The sequence below is a fragment of the Microtus ochrogaster genome, chromosome 16 (assembly GCF_000317375.1).
Source record: "Microtus ochrogaster isolate Prairie Vole_2 chromosome 16, MicOch1.0, whole genome shotgun sequence".
In the NCBI taxonomy this organism is placed as follows: Eukaryota; Metazoa; Chordata; class Mammalia; order Rodentia; family Cricetidae; genus Microtus; species Microtus ochrogaster.
This window is the reverse complement of record NC_022018.1, coordinates 47,223,630-47,240,723: the sequence shown is the minus strand read 5'-3', so window position 1 is coordinate 47,240,723 and position 17,094 is coordinate 47,223,630. Positions and strand designations below refer to the sequence as shown.

Sequence of the window (17,094 nt, the reverse complement as noted above, 5' to 3'; positions counted from 1 at the left end):
TACAGAGCTAGTGCCAGGACAGGCTCCAAAGCCACAGAGAAACCCTGTCTCGAAAAACCAAATTGTAGACTGGTTTTCTTTGCTTTGTGTCTAAAAGCCACTTATGAGTGAGAACATATGATATTTGTCTTTCTGGGTCTGGACTACCTCACTCAATATGATGTTTTGTACATCCATCCATTTGCCTGCAAACTTCAAGATGTTATTTTTTTCTGTAATATAAAGATGAATACTTTGCATTGGTATGGATCTTGGTTTATTGTTACAAATTTAAGGTCAATTTTGTCATCTATATTTCTACTCTTATTTAAGGTATGTTTAAAAAGCTCATTTAATAATGTAATGTATAATTAAAAATTATGTGTTACTAGATAGTCATTTATAATAGTCAAACTTGTAGTCATGTTAGTTAGGTTTTCTAGATATATATTTCAGTTAGATAATCTTCAACACTTCAAAGACCTATGACATATGGCATTTAATTTTTTTTTGTTGTTGTTTTGTTTTTGTTTTTCGAGACAGGGTTTCTCTGTGGTTTTGGAGCCTGTCCTTGAACTAGCTCTTGGAGACCAGGCTGGTCTCAAACTCACAGAGATCCGCCTGCCTCTGCCTCCCGAGTGCTGGGATTAAAGGCGTGCGCCACCACCGCCCGGCCCATTTAATATGTTTTAAGAACTTAGACTTTTCTCAACAGTGAGACATATCTGATTCTGGCAGTACCAATTACTTCAGAGAGGTTGATGGGCATTGAAGAAACTCGTTACGAAATTTGCCTTCAATGTGACAAGGCTAGCCATTTGGGAAAGAAACTGCTCTTGCCTGGGCTGCTTGATGGTATGCTGTATGAACTGGACATGCCGGATCCACAGAAAAGTTGCTGCTGAATTTGCCTAAAGAAGGTAAGACATCCCAGAGAACCTAGACAACAATGAGGACTCTAAGAGAGATATACATGGATCTAATTTACATGGGAAGTAGAAAAAGACAGGATCTCCTGAGTAAATTGGGAGCATGGGGACCATGGGAGAGAGTTGAAGGGGAAGAGAAAGGAAGGGAGGGGAGCAGAGAAAAATGTGGAGCTCAATAAAAATTTTAAAAAAAAGGTAAGACAACCCTTCATGGTTTCTGCTTCATGAAAGAATCTGCCAGACATTCTGCAGGACACAGAAGAAAGTGACTAACAAAGTGCCAATGTAGGCGAAATAGTCTTTGAAATTTCCTGCTTCATGGAAAAGTCTGACAGATACTATGGGCCTGTAGGCTGAAGATGGATGCCCCACATTACAGAAGAACCTTGGGTGACTTGACTGTCCAGGCAGTGAGATGTCAGTTCTAGTTTTGGAAGTTGGCTTACAATGCACTTCCTGTTAACTTAGGTAATATTATATCCTTTTGGGGTATTTTGGAGTTGAAGAATAGATAGTTATAGTTTTCCTTAGTTATGATAAAATAAATTAGATATAAAACTTTAGCCTCACAAAGATAGATGATAGAATATTATCCTTAATTTGCCAAATGTAAATGGGCTAAATATTGTAACTATAATTCTTGCTTGATAACTGCTTTGTATATGTAATTTTACTATGTTAAAGATAAGATCTTCCTTTTTATTTAGAAAGAAAAGGAAAAATGATGTGGGATGTCCTTCTGTATGTGTTGCTTTTATTGGTTGATGAACAAAGCTGCTTTGGCCCGTGGCAGGGCAGAATATAGCCAGGCTGGAAGAGATAGAGACAGAGAATAGGTGGAGTCAGGGAGATGCCATGTAGCTGCTGAAGGAGAAAGATATCACCAGAACCTTACTAGTAGGCCACAGCCTCATGGTGATACACATATTAATAGAAATGGGTTAATTTAAGATGTAAGAGCTAGCTAGGAATATGCTTAAGCTATTGGTCAAACAGTGTTGTAATTAATATAGTTTCTGTGTTATTATTTGGGTCTGGGCGGCCAGGAAATGAAGAAGCATTCTTCACTTACACCCCTCATCCTTTAAATTAATTTTTGTCAGGAATTTTGGTCACAGCCATGAGAAAGGTAACTATTGAAAGATGCCTGAAGTACTAAAATAAGTGGAGTTCTGAGACGGGCTGAGGGGAGGCAGCCCGGGTGCATCGTGACCTGAGGAACTAACTGGCCCCAAGGGAGAGCATTATGTATGATCTTTATCCTCTTCGCTAGTGGCCACTGCTCCTCTCTAGGCCTCACATCCCTGCCACAGTTCAAGCCCAGGGCTGCATCAGCAGGTGGGGTTCAGAGACAGTGCAGCATTCTTGCTATTATAGTGCAAAGTAAAAAGGTCATTCTCAGGATCCAGTGGAGCTCTTAGACCAGTAGAAACCACATACCCTTGTTTATGACACTAAGCGATGATGTAGACCAGCAGAGATGATGTTCCCCTTCATTTATGACATTGAGTGATGATGTAGACCAGCAGAGATGATGTTCCCCTTCATTTATGACATTGAGTGATGATGTAGACCAGCAGAGATGATGTTCCCCTTCATTTATGACATTGAGTGATGATGTAGACCAGCAGAGACGATGCTCTCCATCTGTGACCTTCAGCAATGATCACCCATCACTTCCTTCCCTCAGAGGCAGCTCATCTGCTCCGTCCTGGATTAGCATTATTCTTTTTCTCATCCTGACGTTTCTACTTGGTTGTTCCTTTTCTTGCCTTGCATGAGTTCTTGCATATTCTTTAAGGTAAGGCATCCAAGCGAAGTAAGTACTGAAAAGAAAAGGGAAAAGAAGCCCCCAACAAAGACATCTCTTGGAAGAGCATCCTTATACAATAAATTACCAACTATAAAGGATGGTTTCATTTCCACAAAAATGTGTGCCAAAAAATTTACTAGGGTTTAACTTTTAGGGTTTTAATTCTCTATTTCTATTTTTGCCCAAGATACAAACAAACAGTTTGTATAATCACCTTTTTCTCAAGCAATTTAAGTACAAATTTTTCCCTCCTAATAACTGACCAAGAACAGCAAATCCAAAATACTCATATTTCAGTTGAAATCAAATAAGATGGAAGAACTTGACAGTCCATCAGCCTTTCCAAAGAAAACACATTTGCTCTTGGTGTTTTGATGCCCAGTCCCTTCACAGATTGTCCTCTAGGGGCTCAAAGAGTATTTTTAGGTTTTCCAAAGTTCAGCTTGTCATCCACAAAACCTCTTCTCCTGTTAGTGCCCTGGTTATGTGCTACACAATCTTCTCCTCTTTCCACAGGACAATTAAGAAACCCTTTCAGTTTCATGAGGAGCAAGGGCTTCAGGAAGTGTTGTCCCACAGGGTCCTGGAAAATGAAACCTAAATGGAAGGAGCAATAGAGCAGAATTAGGGGGGCACAAGTTAACAAAATGAACACAAAACTGCAGCTGATAGCATACAACTAATGGTGTTCGAATTTTTAATGGACTTTTCTTGGATAGGGTCTCACTATGTAACCCTGGCTGGCCTGGAACTTGCCATGTGGACCACGTTAGCACTGAACTCACACAGAACAGCCAGTCTCTATTTCTCAGGTGCCAGGATTAAAGATGTGTGTCACCAAACCTAGCTTTGTGGACTTCCGTAATCCAAGTCATGACAATACTAAATGTAACACGTCACAGACAACTGTCTTAAGTCTGTGCTATAAGACTTTATTGTGACAGGTGGAGAAGGCATGATTGAAGGCGTAAGTCACAAAGCAGTCCCACACCATTTCAGAATTATGAATAATAAAAGGGTTATTTATTTAAGGGGAAAACTTACAGATCACTGTCCTAGACAACAGTCCCCTGAGAGAACAAGAACAGAGTAAAGTCTAGCAACCAGAAGTGGGAGCCGGCAGCAAGACAGTGAGTGCAGGGCTACGGCTGATTTTTAAAGCAAAAAAGACCATGTCCAAGGGGGCTGGTATCTTAAAGGCTTTTGGCTGAAGGAGCGGAAGGACCTCCCACAGCATATGATTGCAGTGTATTTTACCATTATAATGCCAAATTCATAAATGAAAGTATATAAACATCCATATTTATATATATGAAGATACAAGTGGGTGGAAAGATATCCCATGTTTATGAATTTGAAAATATTAATATTATTTACAATATCTATACTATAATCCTTATTGAAATTCCAGGGTCATTTTTCATGATATAGATAAAGCAATCCTAAATCGCTTAGATACATCCACAAACTTCAATAACTGATAAACTCATGAGCATAATGAACAAAGCCAGCGCCTCTGCAGTAAATGACCTCCTCACTATATAGTAAAAAGTACAGAAATAAATCTAAAGGTCGACGGTCAACTGCCTTCACAAAGCTACCAGACACACAATGGGGAAAGGAAGGCCGTTTAAATATATGGTGTTGGTAAATTAGATAGCCACATGCTGAGAAATGAAGTTGGACCCTTGTCTCATACAACAGACAAAAGCAATTCAAAACTACTAGAAGAAAACATGGTGGAGGAGCACACAACACGAGTCAGGGCAATAGACTTTTAGATTTGATTCTCAAAACACAGGCCACAAAAGCAAAAGCAGACAAATGTGATTATGCAAAATTAAAATCAGCTTGGAGACTAGCCCAGTGGCTGTACTCTGTGCTGTGCTACCTGAGGCTATGGCCCTGTCATTGGAAGAAGTAACTACTAGAGCATGCTCTGGGCTGTGTTTAGATGGGTTGGTGAGCATGCCTATAATCCCAGTATTTAGGAAACCAAGGCAGGAGAATCATGAGCTTGAGGCCAGTCTGGGTTATGTATTAAACTAAACTAACATACGTACGTACGTACATACATACATACATATATACATACATACATACATATATAGATAACACTTCAGCACTATATTATATATATATATAGTGCTGAAGTGTTATCTTAGATTTAGAGAGATTGTCTAGCAAGCACAGGCTCTGAGCTCAATCCCCAACATCATTACAAAATAAAATAGAAATAAACTGGAGGGGCTAGAGAGATGGCAGGGACTAAGATACTGATCTTGCAGAGGATTAGGGTTTGCTTCCCAGCACCCACATCTTGCAGTTCACAACAGACTGTAGCTCCATCTCCAAGAGATCCAAAACCTGGCTTCCACAGGCATCTGCACTTGTGTGCACATAGACACACAGGAATATACATAAGTAAGAGTTTCTGTGAAGAATCCACTGGCCATTTGTTAAAGTATAAACAGTAACCTCCAGCTATAAATGCTGACTCAGGATATCTGGGTGGTAGCTTTGTTTTATTCATGAGAGCTGGGAAGATTAAAGGACCACCAGGAAAACTATGGGGACGAGGAAAGGTGAGCCCTATTAGCAGATCCCATTCCAATGGAAGGCCTAGGAATAACAAATACGCAAAGAAGTAAAGCTAAGGGGTACTCACTGTGCTTGAAACAAAGATATATATATATGATATTTAATACTTATATGCCTGTGTGTATGATATAATATTTATATATGATATTTAATATATGTGCATATATAATTACATAATTCAAGGCATATATGTCATGTGTCTTTTTTCTTTGGACTTCCCCTAAGGAAACTTTGAGGCTGAGAGATCAATAGAAGCTCAGCTCCACAGGTAAAGAAGGCTTTGTTCCCTACTGGATGGCACAGCCAGGTGAGCATTCAACTGAGACTTAAAAGCAAGGGCTCGTCAAACCTTTGATAAGTGACATCATTACCTCCATGGTTTTCAGGCTACTTTCTTAGGTGACGAACCACCAGCAATTCGTATTCAGCATCAAGCCCTTCCCCCCACTTTCCCTTCACCCCCAATCCAAACTTTATTTATTAGCCCGAATCGCCTCTCCTAGAACTCTGCCCACTGACCATCCCTGCAGCCAGGTGGACTCCTTAGCAGTCCTCACACTGCCCAGCTGTGCATCTGCCTTGGGCCCTTGTATCAGGTGGTCCCTGAATCTGGAAAGGTCTTTTTTTGGCTTATTCTTTTATCTCATTTTTTAAAAAGTTTTTAAATTGATTTTATTGAGCTACACATTTTTCTCCACTCCCTTCCTTTCCTTCCTCCCCCTACTTCAACCATCCCCCAAGGCCCTCATGCTCCTAATTTACTCAGGAGAGTTAGTCTTTTCCTACTTCCCATATAGATTAGATCCATGTATGTCTCTCTTAAGGTCCTCATTGTTGTTGTCTAGGTTCTCTGGGATTGTGTTTTTGTTTGTTTGGTTTTTTTTTTTTTTTTTTTTTTTTTTTTTTTTTTTTTTTTTTTTTTTTTTTTGGTTTTTCGAGACAGGGTTTCTCTGGTTTTGGAGCCTGTCCTGGAACTAGCTCTTGTAGACCAGGCTGGTCTCGAACTCACAGAGATCCGCCTGCCTCTGCCTCCCAAGTGCTGGGATTAAAGGCATGCGCCACCACCGCCCGGCTGGGATTGTGAACTATAGGCTGGTTTTCTTTGTTTGTATCTCTTGAGGCTTCCTCTAAGGACTGACACCTGCCCTGCCCCCCTCTCCCAATTACACCTGGGCTCTTCACACTGCCTCTGCATCTCAAAACCCAAATAATGTGCCCACCAGGTACAGTGCTGATCGCTAGCCTCCGCCACTAGTGTCTCATCTTCACAGGGAAGGTTTGGGTTTTGTTACTCATCTGTCCTCTCCTTGGGACTATGACAGTGTTTGGTACACCACATACTTCGGCTAAATTCTGAAGATGGGACAAAAAGACAGCATGGCGGCTGAGAGCACTGATGGATCCCAGTACTAAAAGGCCCCAAACGGAGCCGCGACGAGTACACAGCCCATCTCTGTTTCAGCCAAGCACAAATCCTGGCGTTGCATGGACCCTTGAGGTTCCGTCAGCCAAAACACTGAGGGAATCAGCAAATGCCTCCCATTCACTGTAACAGCGATCACCCAGGGAAGCCATCCGGAGGGGGCGAGGGTGCCTCTCACCTACGGGCAAAGGCTGTGGCCACAGCTACTTGAAAACCACAAAGGCAAGTGTAAAGGAGAAGAATATGAAGTGTCAAGGTGAAAACACAAGTTCTATGGAAACTCCCATGTAGTGAAAGAGTGACCCAGCCTGCAGGTCATGGTATTCTGCTCTTCCATAACAGCTACAAATCAAACAAAAGATGACAAACTCCCTTCTTTGCCCCCGTTCTCCTCTCTCCTCCTCCAGAGAAACCAGGACTGTACCGTCTATTGGGATGACATCTCCAAGCCCGCGCTCCACCTCCCATCACCCAGCTTTGGTCATCCCTTACTATACCTGAATATGTTGGTGGCTGGGGTGGTTTCCGTGTTAAACTCGGCCACTGGGACTCCCCTGGAGGCCACTTGAGGGGCAAACATGGCAGCTGGGTAGACCACAGAGGATGTTCCCACCTACAAGGCAATTGGACAATGGGGGCCACTAGGTGAGATGAAAGGAGAGGGAAACTTACTCAGGCCGGGGCGTGGATGGGGGTGTGTGAGGAAAGCCCAGCCAGATGACAGAACTGCTGTGCGGGGACAGGTAAAAGCCATGACCTGTCTTTGGTGTTTGGCCAATCACTGGAAGTGGGGAAGAGCCATGTGACACAAAAGGACAGTTAATTACATAAGTAGACAAAGAAGCAAAGAAATGGCCCAAAGGACATGACTAGGGGTCCCTTTGGTTTTGGTCTTTGAAGTTGTGAAAATGATTCACGTTTTCTGTCTACAGTTGGGAATAATCATTGTTAATATTCTGACGTGCATGCACACCCTTCACAGTCATGGAAAGGCCACAGCACATGCAAACCGAGCTTTCTCACTAGTGACCACCACGACCACAGAGGCGGCACCCAACATGGGCTGTACACAATTAACACAGAACGGCGATATCCCCAGCACAAAGTGCCTCTGCTTTTAAAGACATATTAGAGTAACTGTGAACTTTGCATGCTCTTTCTAGTTAATTCCACCTTTAGGAATTTAGCAATTTCCCAAGGAAACTGCTTGAGGAACATGCTAAGATTCCCATCTACATGTGTTCATGCAACATTGCTTCAAATACCAAAATCTGAAACAGCCTAAGTTGGACCTAGAGTACAGACCTGTAATCCTAGCATGTGAGAGGTAAAGGCAGGAGGATGAAGAATTCAAGTCTGGCTTTGGCTATATAGTGATACATAATACTCTCTTGGGCTACGTTAGACGCTATTCAAAACACAACCTGCAACAACCCAAATGTCCTGTAATAGAGGATTTTCTCACTATATCATGTAGTGATATTTCATTTATATTTTAATAAATAAAGCTTGCCTGAAGATCAGAGAGTAAAACAGCCCCACTGGTCAGCCTTACACACCAGGCAGTGATGGCCCACACCTTTAATCCCAGTAGCCACACTAGTTGCCATAGAAACCGGGAAATGCATGCCTTTAATCCCAGTGATGCATGCCTTTAATCCCAGAACTAGAGAGGATTATAAAACGGGAGGAGACAGCTCTCAGACACAGTCTCATTCTGAGATTCCTGAAGGCAGGATCTCCACTTCAGAATGAGGTTAAGGTAAGAGCCTGTGGCTGATTGTTTTGCTTTTCAGGCCTTCAGGTTGAACCCCGATTTCTCTCTCTGAGTTTTTATTAATGGTGCTTCATTATCATGTGTGTACTAGAAAATCATACAGTAAACTAAAAGATGTGGCAGCTTTGGATATATTGGCATGGGATATGCCAACTGAATTATTATATAAATAAAACAGTCTCAAGACAGAATGTGTATTATGTGTATATGTATATATATATGGAAGGGTTTGAATCAGAAGTGGTCAACTTTTTGTGGAAAGAGCCATATATTAAAATTGTTAGGTTCTGTAGGCCATCTGCTCTCTGCCAAAAGGACTCAACTCCTGGTCTAGAAGAAAACATCAAAATGCTACCAGTTATTATCTCCAGATGGTATAATGTGGTGGTTTCTAATTTCCTTCTTAGGTTTTGATTCTTTCATAGTTTATCAATGACATTTAATAATGAGCATGTATTATATTTAAAATCTAGGCTAGGGCTGGCAAGATAGTCCAGCTGGTAAAGAAGCTTGCTGAAAAAGCCTGGTGAGCCAAGTGTGTCCCTTAGAACCCATGCAAAGGTGGAAGGAGAGAGCTGACTCTACAGCGGTGACCTCTGACCTCCACGTGTGACACACTCGCACACAGGCATCATGCATACAAATGTGACAGATAAATAAAAAACTCTGATGCTTCCCCAATGGCGTTATGATAGTCTATTTATTACATCTCTAAATTTATACTGCTCTATAAAAGCATGTTCCTTTTGTTACTTTGTGGGGGAAGTGAAGCTTTTAAAGATGCTCAGAACATGGCCGTGCATAGCTTCATCCTTTAAGATAGGTCTTGGCGCTGGAGAAATGATTAAGAACAGTTGCTGCTCTGCCAGGGGACCCAGAATTAGTTCCCAGCACCCATGCCGGGTGGCTCGCAATTATGTGGAACTCGAGGAGATCCAAAGCCCCTGGCCTCTGAGGACACTGAGCTCAGGTGCACATACCCACACCTAAACATAATTCAAAATAAGGAAACCAATCTTTTAAAAAGATTACTTCTTGGTTTTCTCTGCAGGACACTATGAGACTTCTAATCAAATCTGTGGAATAGTCCTTTACACTGTATGAATATATGTTACAGTGATTGGTTTAATAAAGAAGCTGACAGGTAGAGGTTAGGTGGGACTTGCAGACAAAAAGAGAGTGTGAAAAAGAAGAAGAGAGGAGTCTCAGAATCTCCAGGAGATGCAGAGAGAAGATGAACTTGCCATAGTGAGAAAAGATACTAAGTCATGTAGGAGAGTGTAGAGAAGAAATGTGTGTTAATTTAAAATGGAAGAGTTAGCTAGTAGTAAGCTTGAGCTATCGGCTGAGCATTTATAATTAATAATAGGTCTCGGTGTGGTTATTTGGGAGCTGTCTGGTGGGAAAGAAAAGTCCACCTACACACATCTTTCAGGGGAAGAAGCGGGGAAAGAGTGAAGGAGAAAAGGTGGAAGAGAAGTGGATGGACAGGAAGAAGGGAGGAAGACGGCAGCCAGAAGAAACTCCACCTCGGTCTTTCCAGGTCCTGAAGACTAGGGACGGGCATGACCTACCACTAGACACAGGTCACAGAGGGCGAGCTCTCTGTCCACCTCCTCCAGAACAGCAGGATCCAGGTTTTCTCCAAACCACACCACGTGAGGTCGCAGCAAGCCACCGCATCCGGCCTCCTCACACCTGGAAGAATATCAGCCTTGAATCAGCTCTAACTGCTGGGGCCAGGATTACCCAGGATCCTAGGAAAGCTGGGCTGCTACTGAGGCCAGGAGATGGGAACTTGCCCTGGATGTGGGGCACTCAGGTGACTTTGCCCCACTAGGTCCTTATCTTGTCTTCATCTACTGAGCTGTGTAGACACTGTTTCCACTAAGCTTGGCCTGCTAGCTCTAAAAAATTGTTTCTTTCCCCTTGGTGCACTCATTGGCACAAACACACTCCCATTGCCCAGAGCTGGGCGCAACGGCAGCCTCAGAGCTGCCACAACCCGAACCACCTGTTTCCACCAGTGAGCTGGCTCCTGTGGTTTCTCGCAGATCACGTCTTTCCTGAGACTGGCCTACGGCCAAGTTCTCGGTCTTCTCCACCTTATTTGCCTCTTGCTGGAACCCAGCGCTTTGTGCCCAGTAGAGCAGGCACAGATGGTCTCCCCAGCTTCTTTCTGACTTTTGACTTTGAGACACTTTTGTTAAATTGTCACAGCTGACCTTGAACTCACTTGTGGGTCAAGCTAACCGTGAACTTGTGATCCTCCTGACTCAACCTTCCAGCCTGGTCTACAGAGTGAGTTCCAGGACAGCCAGGATTAAGACAGATAAATCTTGCTGGAGTGGGGGATTCTCTTCATTCACTCCCTATTACCTCTAGGTAATATAGTTTAGGTTTATGTTCTAAAATCTTCTGCCTACTATATCAGCTTTATCTTATTAAGGAAACATCTAGAATCTCTAATCTTTTCTATTGAAACTTCAGAATTTATTAATGAAAAGCCTTATTTTAAAAAGATGAAGAAAAAAAAAGAAAGAAATGAAAAGGGTTTATGGTTAAAATAAACCAAAGAAGTATCAATATAGCATAATCACTTTTAGGAAGAACTGATTCAGGGCTGGAGGAATGGCTCTGTAGTGAAGAGCATACTGCTTTTTCAGAGGACCCTCTAGGGGGTCATAATCATCTGGGAATTCCTTGATTCACAAGGGAATCCAAATGCCTCTGACCGCCAAGGGTACTGCATTCAGAAATACATACCCACATGCAGGCACACACACATAGACAAAGTTTTAAAAATTAAACCTTTTTTTGGTTTTTAGGGTCTCAATATGAGCTTAAACTGTCCTGGAACTTACTCTGTAGACCAGGTTGTCCTAGAATTCACAGAGGCCCACCTGCCTTTGCCTCTCCAGTGCTGGGATTAAGGGTGTAGGCTCACACTTTGCTGTTTTGTGTATGTGCACATGTGCACACGTGACTGATGCTCTTGCCGATGCATGTGTGTATGTGGAGGTTGCTGTTTTGGCTAGACTGGCTATCCAGCAAGTCCGGAGAATCTGTCTGTCAGCATGGGTTTCCAGACACTCATGGCCAAGCTCAGCTTTTCTGTGGGTCTTGAGATTCCACATTTAGGTTCTTATGTTTGCCTAGCAAGCACTTTACCCACTGAACAGCTTCCAGCCCCCCAAGAAACACCCTTTGGAAGCACTGTTTCAATGCCTGGTTTTGGAAATCAGACATTCAAAGCTGGGCAGTGGTGGTACACGCCTTTAATCCCAGCACTTGGGAGGCAGAGTCAGGAGGAGCTGGAGGCCAGCCTGGTCTACAAGAGCTAGCTCTAGGACTGCTAGGTCTGTTACACAGAGAAACCCTGTCTCAAAAAACAAAACAACAAAAAACCCCAGACATTTAAAAAATCTAATGTACTTTACAGCATACAAAATTATATTTTAATTGTTTTAGATTTATTTATTCTGTGTGACGGGTGTTTTGACTTATTTAAGTATGTGCTCCATAAGCATGCAATGCCCTAGGAAGCCAAAGAGGGCATCAGATTCCCTGGAACTGGGGTTACAGGCAATCGTGAGCTGCCATGTAGGTGCTGGGAATTGAACCCAGGTCCTCTGGAGTCAGTGCTCTTAACTGCTGAGCCATCTCTCCAGTCCCGTTTTTTTCCCTGTAATTTCACCCTTGCAAGACCATTGCTACCTCCTCAGTCTTGGACTGGGAGTCATACCAAGGAAGAGAAGGTGGACCATTTACTAATTATACTATAAATATTCTATAGTTATAATTATAATGTGCTTCCTGTGTTCAGATCACCATCCATCACATAACTGCTCCAGAAACTTCCCAGACCTCATCTGTCAGGACTCAAAACACAGAGAGATCAAAGTCGGACAATGTATTTGTAACTACAGGGGGGTGGGCCCTGATGCAGGAAGATCCCTCGGGCCTAGGGGTTTGAGGCCAGCCTGGGCAATGCAGTGACAAAGGCTCTTTAAAAAGAACCTGGAAGGTATTTCATCTTTGGTCCTTTCACCCCTGGACTCAGAGGTCAGGGCTGTTTGTTGCATTTGGACATTTCAAAGGCATCTCACATACACACAAAGAGTTGAGATTTTGATTTCTAGTTTTTCTTTTCTGCAACCTTGAACACCAGCTACACATCCATTTTTTCTGACTTACCGGGGAAGTTTGTCAACTGGGATTCTGGCATCCTGGGTCTCTGGTTCTGGAGCCCTAAAGTAAAGAGCAAGAGAGGCAGGCGGATCTCTGTGAGTTCGAGACCAGCCTGGTCTAGAGAGCTAGTTCCAGGACAGGCTCCAAAACCACAGAGAAACCCTGTCTCGAAAAACCAAAAAAAAAAAATAAATAAATAAATAAAAAATAAAAAAATAAAAAATAAAGTAAAGAGCAAGAAAGAGAAGGAAGAACGTGACATAGTCATTTGTGTTGTGCCTGGCAGTATATGGTACCAAACCTGCTCACGCATGCTAACTTAGAAGGCTTATAGAAGCATGGACCCTAAACACTGACCATTGGCTTTGCTTCAAGAGGGAATTTGTGTAGTGGAGAGTCTCAATGGGGCATTTGATGCTTCCCCAATGAAATTATGTTAGCTTTTTACTTCGATAAGTTTATACTGTTCTGAAATGGTCCAGAAGAATTTTTTTTCTCAGTAGTTTCCTTAATTTTTTCTACTTATAACACTAATACACATTCATCATAAAAATGTTGGGAAATTCCCAATGATATGAATGAGAAATAAAAATTACCAAAAATCTCTCCGTTCCTTACAGTAACAGTTAGTCCTTTCTGGGTATTTTCTTGTGATGTTTTAGCTAATATACGAATACATGAAAATGGAATGTGAATTTGTATAAATAAAATTTGGGGATCAGATCACACAGCAAATACTCTGGCATCTGATAGCTTTTCCTTAGCATGGTAAATTATGAATCAAATATTTCTTTCATCAGATATCTGTACAGCGTCTAGTCTTGTGCATTAGAAATACCCACGAGAATCTTCAGTGAATATTTAATTTCCTCACATTCATGTCCCGTTCAAGGGGAAATGACATGTATTCTGCAGCACGATGTAATTACCCTTTTCCTGCTAACGCTGGACAAATTGGACTCTTGTAGTTTTCAGCGACATTGCCACATGAGGTGCACCGGGTTTTAAACAAGGTCCCTGAAAGAAAAGACGCGTGTCAGCTTGATGGATTTGACAGTCACGTAGCATATACGCTTCCGGGCATGTCTGTGAAGATGTTTCCAGAGTTACTAATCTGAGAGAAGAAGGGCAGGCTGGAGCGATAGCTCAATGGTTAAGAGCACTTGACGGGCTTACAGAGGAGGCAAGGCAGATTTCCAGCACCCTCTTCTGGGCTCCAGAGGCACCAGGCACACATACAGGGTACACATACACACACAGAAAGCAAACGGCTCCTTCAGGTCTTAGCTCCATTATGACCAAATTAATTAAGAAGAAACTGCAGTAGAGCCAAGAAGGGGCCACAGCCATAGGCAGCCAATTCGCTGCACATACTTCACCCATTGAGGGCCCAAGGATAAAACTGTTGTCATCCAGCCGGGCAGTGGTGGTGCACGCCTTTAATCCCAGCACATGGGAGGCAGAGACAAGCAGATTTCTGTGAGTTTGAGGCCAGCCTGGTCTACAAAGTGAGTTCCAGGGCAGCCAAGACTGTTACACAGAGAAACCCTGTCTCGAGAAACCAAAAAAAAAAAAAAAAAAAAGAAAAGAAAAAAGGTTGTCATTCATTCAGAACACAGTAGAGGTTGCTACTGTCCGAAGCAGGCAACTCCAATTCTTACAAGCTATCCAAGTTGTGTGACTCTGTGAGCTGTGGCGTTTCAACCTCAGGTGGTTAGGAATTGAGTTCATGAAGTTTCAAAGGCCCAAATACTCCTACCACTACTTAGACCTGTTGGTGCTGACCCATGACCTCCACCAAAGTCCATGTAAAATAATCCACGCTTACTGTGTCACCTAAAACCATGGTCCCAAGCAAACCACCTTTCTCCGAAGTTGTTTTTGCCAAGTATTTAGTCACAGTGAGAAAAAAGTAACTATTTTAGGGATTTTTTTTTTTGGACAGGGTCTTCACTGCCCTGATATGGCACAGACATGGGGTCTCACGGTACCTGTACAGCACAGATATGGGGGTCTTCACTGCATTGGTATAGAACAGACAACATGGGTGGGCTGATTCTCAACTTGTTCACATGGAAATGCATTCCTTGGGTTTGTAGCTTTGTAGACACCAATTCTAACGGCCTTGAACAGAACACCACCCAGGAAGGAAGCCAAAGGGACCCAAGACAAACTCCTGGACGTTACAAACAGGGTTACAGAACAGGGCCTGGGCCAACACCTCTCTCAGGCTCTAGGGTGGAACAGGATGGCTTCGGGGGCAAATTCCCTAGTGAGGACAAAGGATAAATAAATAAACACCCCCAGGAGGTTGAAGTCATACCAGCCCAATCTGGCTGAAGCCACAGTGGTCCTCACACCCAGACCTTTCTTTCTCCTCCCCTCTCTGGGTAGCAGTTCACAGCACAGCCTACTCCCACAGGTGGCCCAGGAGCAGAGCTTGTGGCTGTGTACACAGTAATTCTCCAGTGTACAGGACACCAGTAACACCCAATACTGTGCAGTGGGGGCTTTGGGAGAAATGCAGGTTTTGTTTTGGTGTTCAAGTAGAACCTGTTTAATTGAAACCCAAGGGTATTGTCATACTCCATACTAGCAGATTACAGGACATAACAAGGGAGGGGTGCCAGGGGGTAAGACGTCCCTTGCTGCAAGCAGGTGCTGTTCAGGTGCTGTCAGGCACCAGCGTGTTCCCCGGGGAAGTGCCACAACATCCTGCAGGAAGGACAGGTGTGAGGAGGTACCTAGGGTGAAGAGGCTGTTTTAAAATCTGGTCTCCAGCAGGGGTGGTGGTGGCGCACGCCTTTAATCCCAGCACTCAGGAGGCAGAGGCAGGCAGATCTCTGTGAGTTAGAGGCCAGCCTGCTCTACAGAGTGAGTTCCAGGACAGCCATGGCTACACACAGAGAATCCCTGTCTTGTAAAAAAACAACGAAAATAAATCTGGCCTGCCTCACCGTGGATTTCCAGCAGGTTCTTGGTGCCAGCCTTGCGGTGCAGCTCATCGATGTTCTGAGTGATGACTACAACCCGTCGGCCCTGGTCACGTAGCCGGGCTTCACACTGGGCAATGGCCAGGTGCCCGGGATTGGGTTCCTTGCTCTTCATGACCTCCCTCCGGTAGTGGTAGAACTCCCACACCTGTGATGGGTTGCGGGCAAAGGCCTGCGGAGTCGCCAGGTCCTGAGGGGAGAGGCGGAAGTCAGGGAGGGACCTGTGGAGGTGGTGAGGGGCCGCTGTAGGTCTGGCTAGACTGTGTGGCACCGGCCTAGATCCCAGTCCTGGGACTAACCCAGGACTTAGTCGGCCACTTCCCTACTGATGAGACTTTGGTCGGTCTTGGACTCCCTTTTGGAGGTGAAGTGTGTGTGTGTGTGTTTCACGCTTCATGCACATGAGTATGTAGATATGCACATGTGTGCATGAGTAGTCAGAAATCAGAGGAGGATGTCTTCCTGGTGCTTCTGTCTTATTCCCTTAAGACACGATCTCTCAGAGAACTAGAAGCTTGTCGTTTAGGCTAGGTTGGCAGGACAGGAAGCTTCTAGGATCTTCCTGTCTCCACTTTTCCAGTGTTGGGGTTTCGAGCCTACAGGTATACTCAGCTCTTCACATGCATGCTGGGAGTCAAACTCAGGTTCCCACGCTTGATGCTTGCACAGCAAGTGCTCTCCCGCACTAAACCCATCCCCCTGACCCCAAATTTGCTATCATCGTCATCATAGAGACTGTGTTGACACCAAAACCAAGAGGACAAAATGGTGACCGCCAAATTCAAACACTGCCCTTGGGCTTCAGGTATATATGTGGATGCTGAATCAACCGCCATAATAGCTTCATTTGGAAAAGCCTGTGGTAGTTTGGAAGAGTGACTCACCTGGGCTTGCCATTTTCTCCAATAACCTCCTGCTCCTCTGAAAGTTGGAACCCCGCTCTCCGCACTAACGCCAGCCCCTGAGATGATGGCTATGTGCTTGGCGTTTGCAAAACACTTCCGGAAATCTGCCATATCTAAACAGAAAATAAACCCGTGTCAATCCAGAGTACCAGCGGGACACTTAGATTCCACACCAATTGTCTATGGCATGAAACTTGAATAAAATTACACTGTAAGATACTCCAATAGGGGCCGAAGAGATGGCTCAGCAATCAAGAACACTTGTCACTCTTACAGAGGGCTGGCGTTCAGTTCTCGGCACCTAGGGAACATGTCCCCTAAGGGGCGGGACTTATCCCTACATCTCCCCTTTATGTCTAAATAAGACAGAACTAAACCAAATACAACTATATACAATAATAACAAATAATAAATATAACAAACAATATTGAGAATCAAAAGTTTTGCTAAACATTCTATCTCAAGGAGTCTAAATAATGTAGA

At 43.6% G+C, this 17,094-nt stretch overlaps 1 protein-coding gene across 5 annotated transcripts in view; it reads right to left on the bottom strand.

Moving 5' to 3' along the window:
• Positions 1 to 1,899: 1,899 nt before the first annotated feature.
• Positions 1,900 to 17,094, bottom strand: part of Sirt5 (sirtuin 5) — a 20,308-nt gene continuing 5,113 nt past the window's right edge. For all 5 annotated transcript variants that reach the window (XM_013349065.2, XM_013349064.2, XM_026783072.1 and 2 more), the window contains exons 3-9: positions 16,591 to 16,724; positions 15,671 to 15,896; positions 13,643 to 13,730; positions 12,720 to 12,773; positions 10,097 to 10,220; positions 7,243 to 7,358; positions 1,900 to 3,318 (exon numbers count right to left, since the gene is read on the bottom strand). In XM_013349065.2, coding sequence (XP_013204519.1) covers positions 3,243 to 3,318; positions 7,243 to 7,358; positions 10,097 to 10,220; positions 12,720 to 12,773; positions 13,643 to 13,730; positions 15,671 to 15,896; positions 16,591 to 16,724 — 818 coding nt within the window. In that variant the 3' untranslated portion in view covers positions 1,900 to 3,242. The remainder of the gene's footprint in view (positions 3,319 to 7,242; positions 7,359 to 10,096; positions 10,221 to 12,719; positions 12,774 to 13,642; positions 13,731 to 15,670; positions 15,897 to 16,590; positions 16,725 to 17,094) is intronic.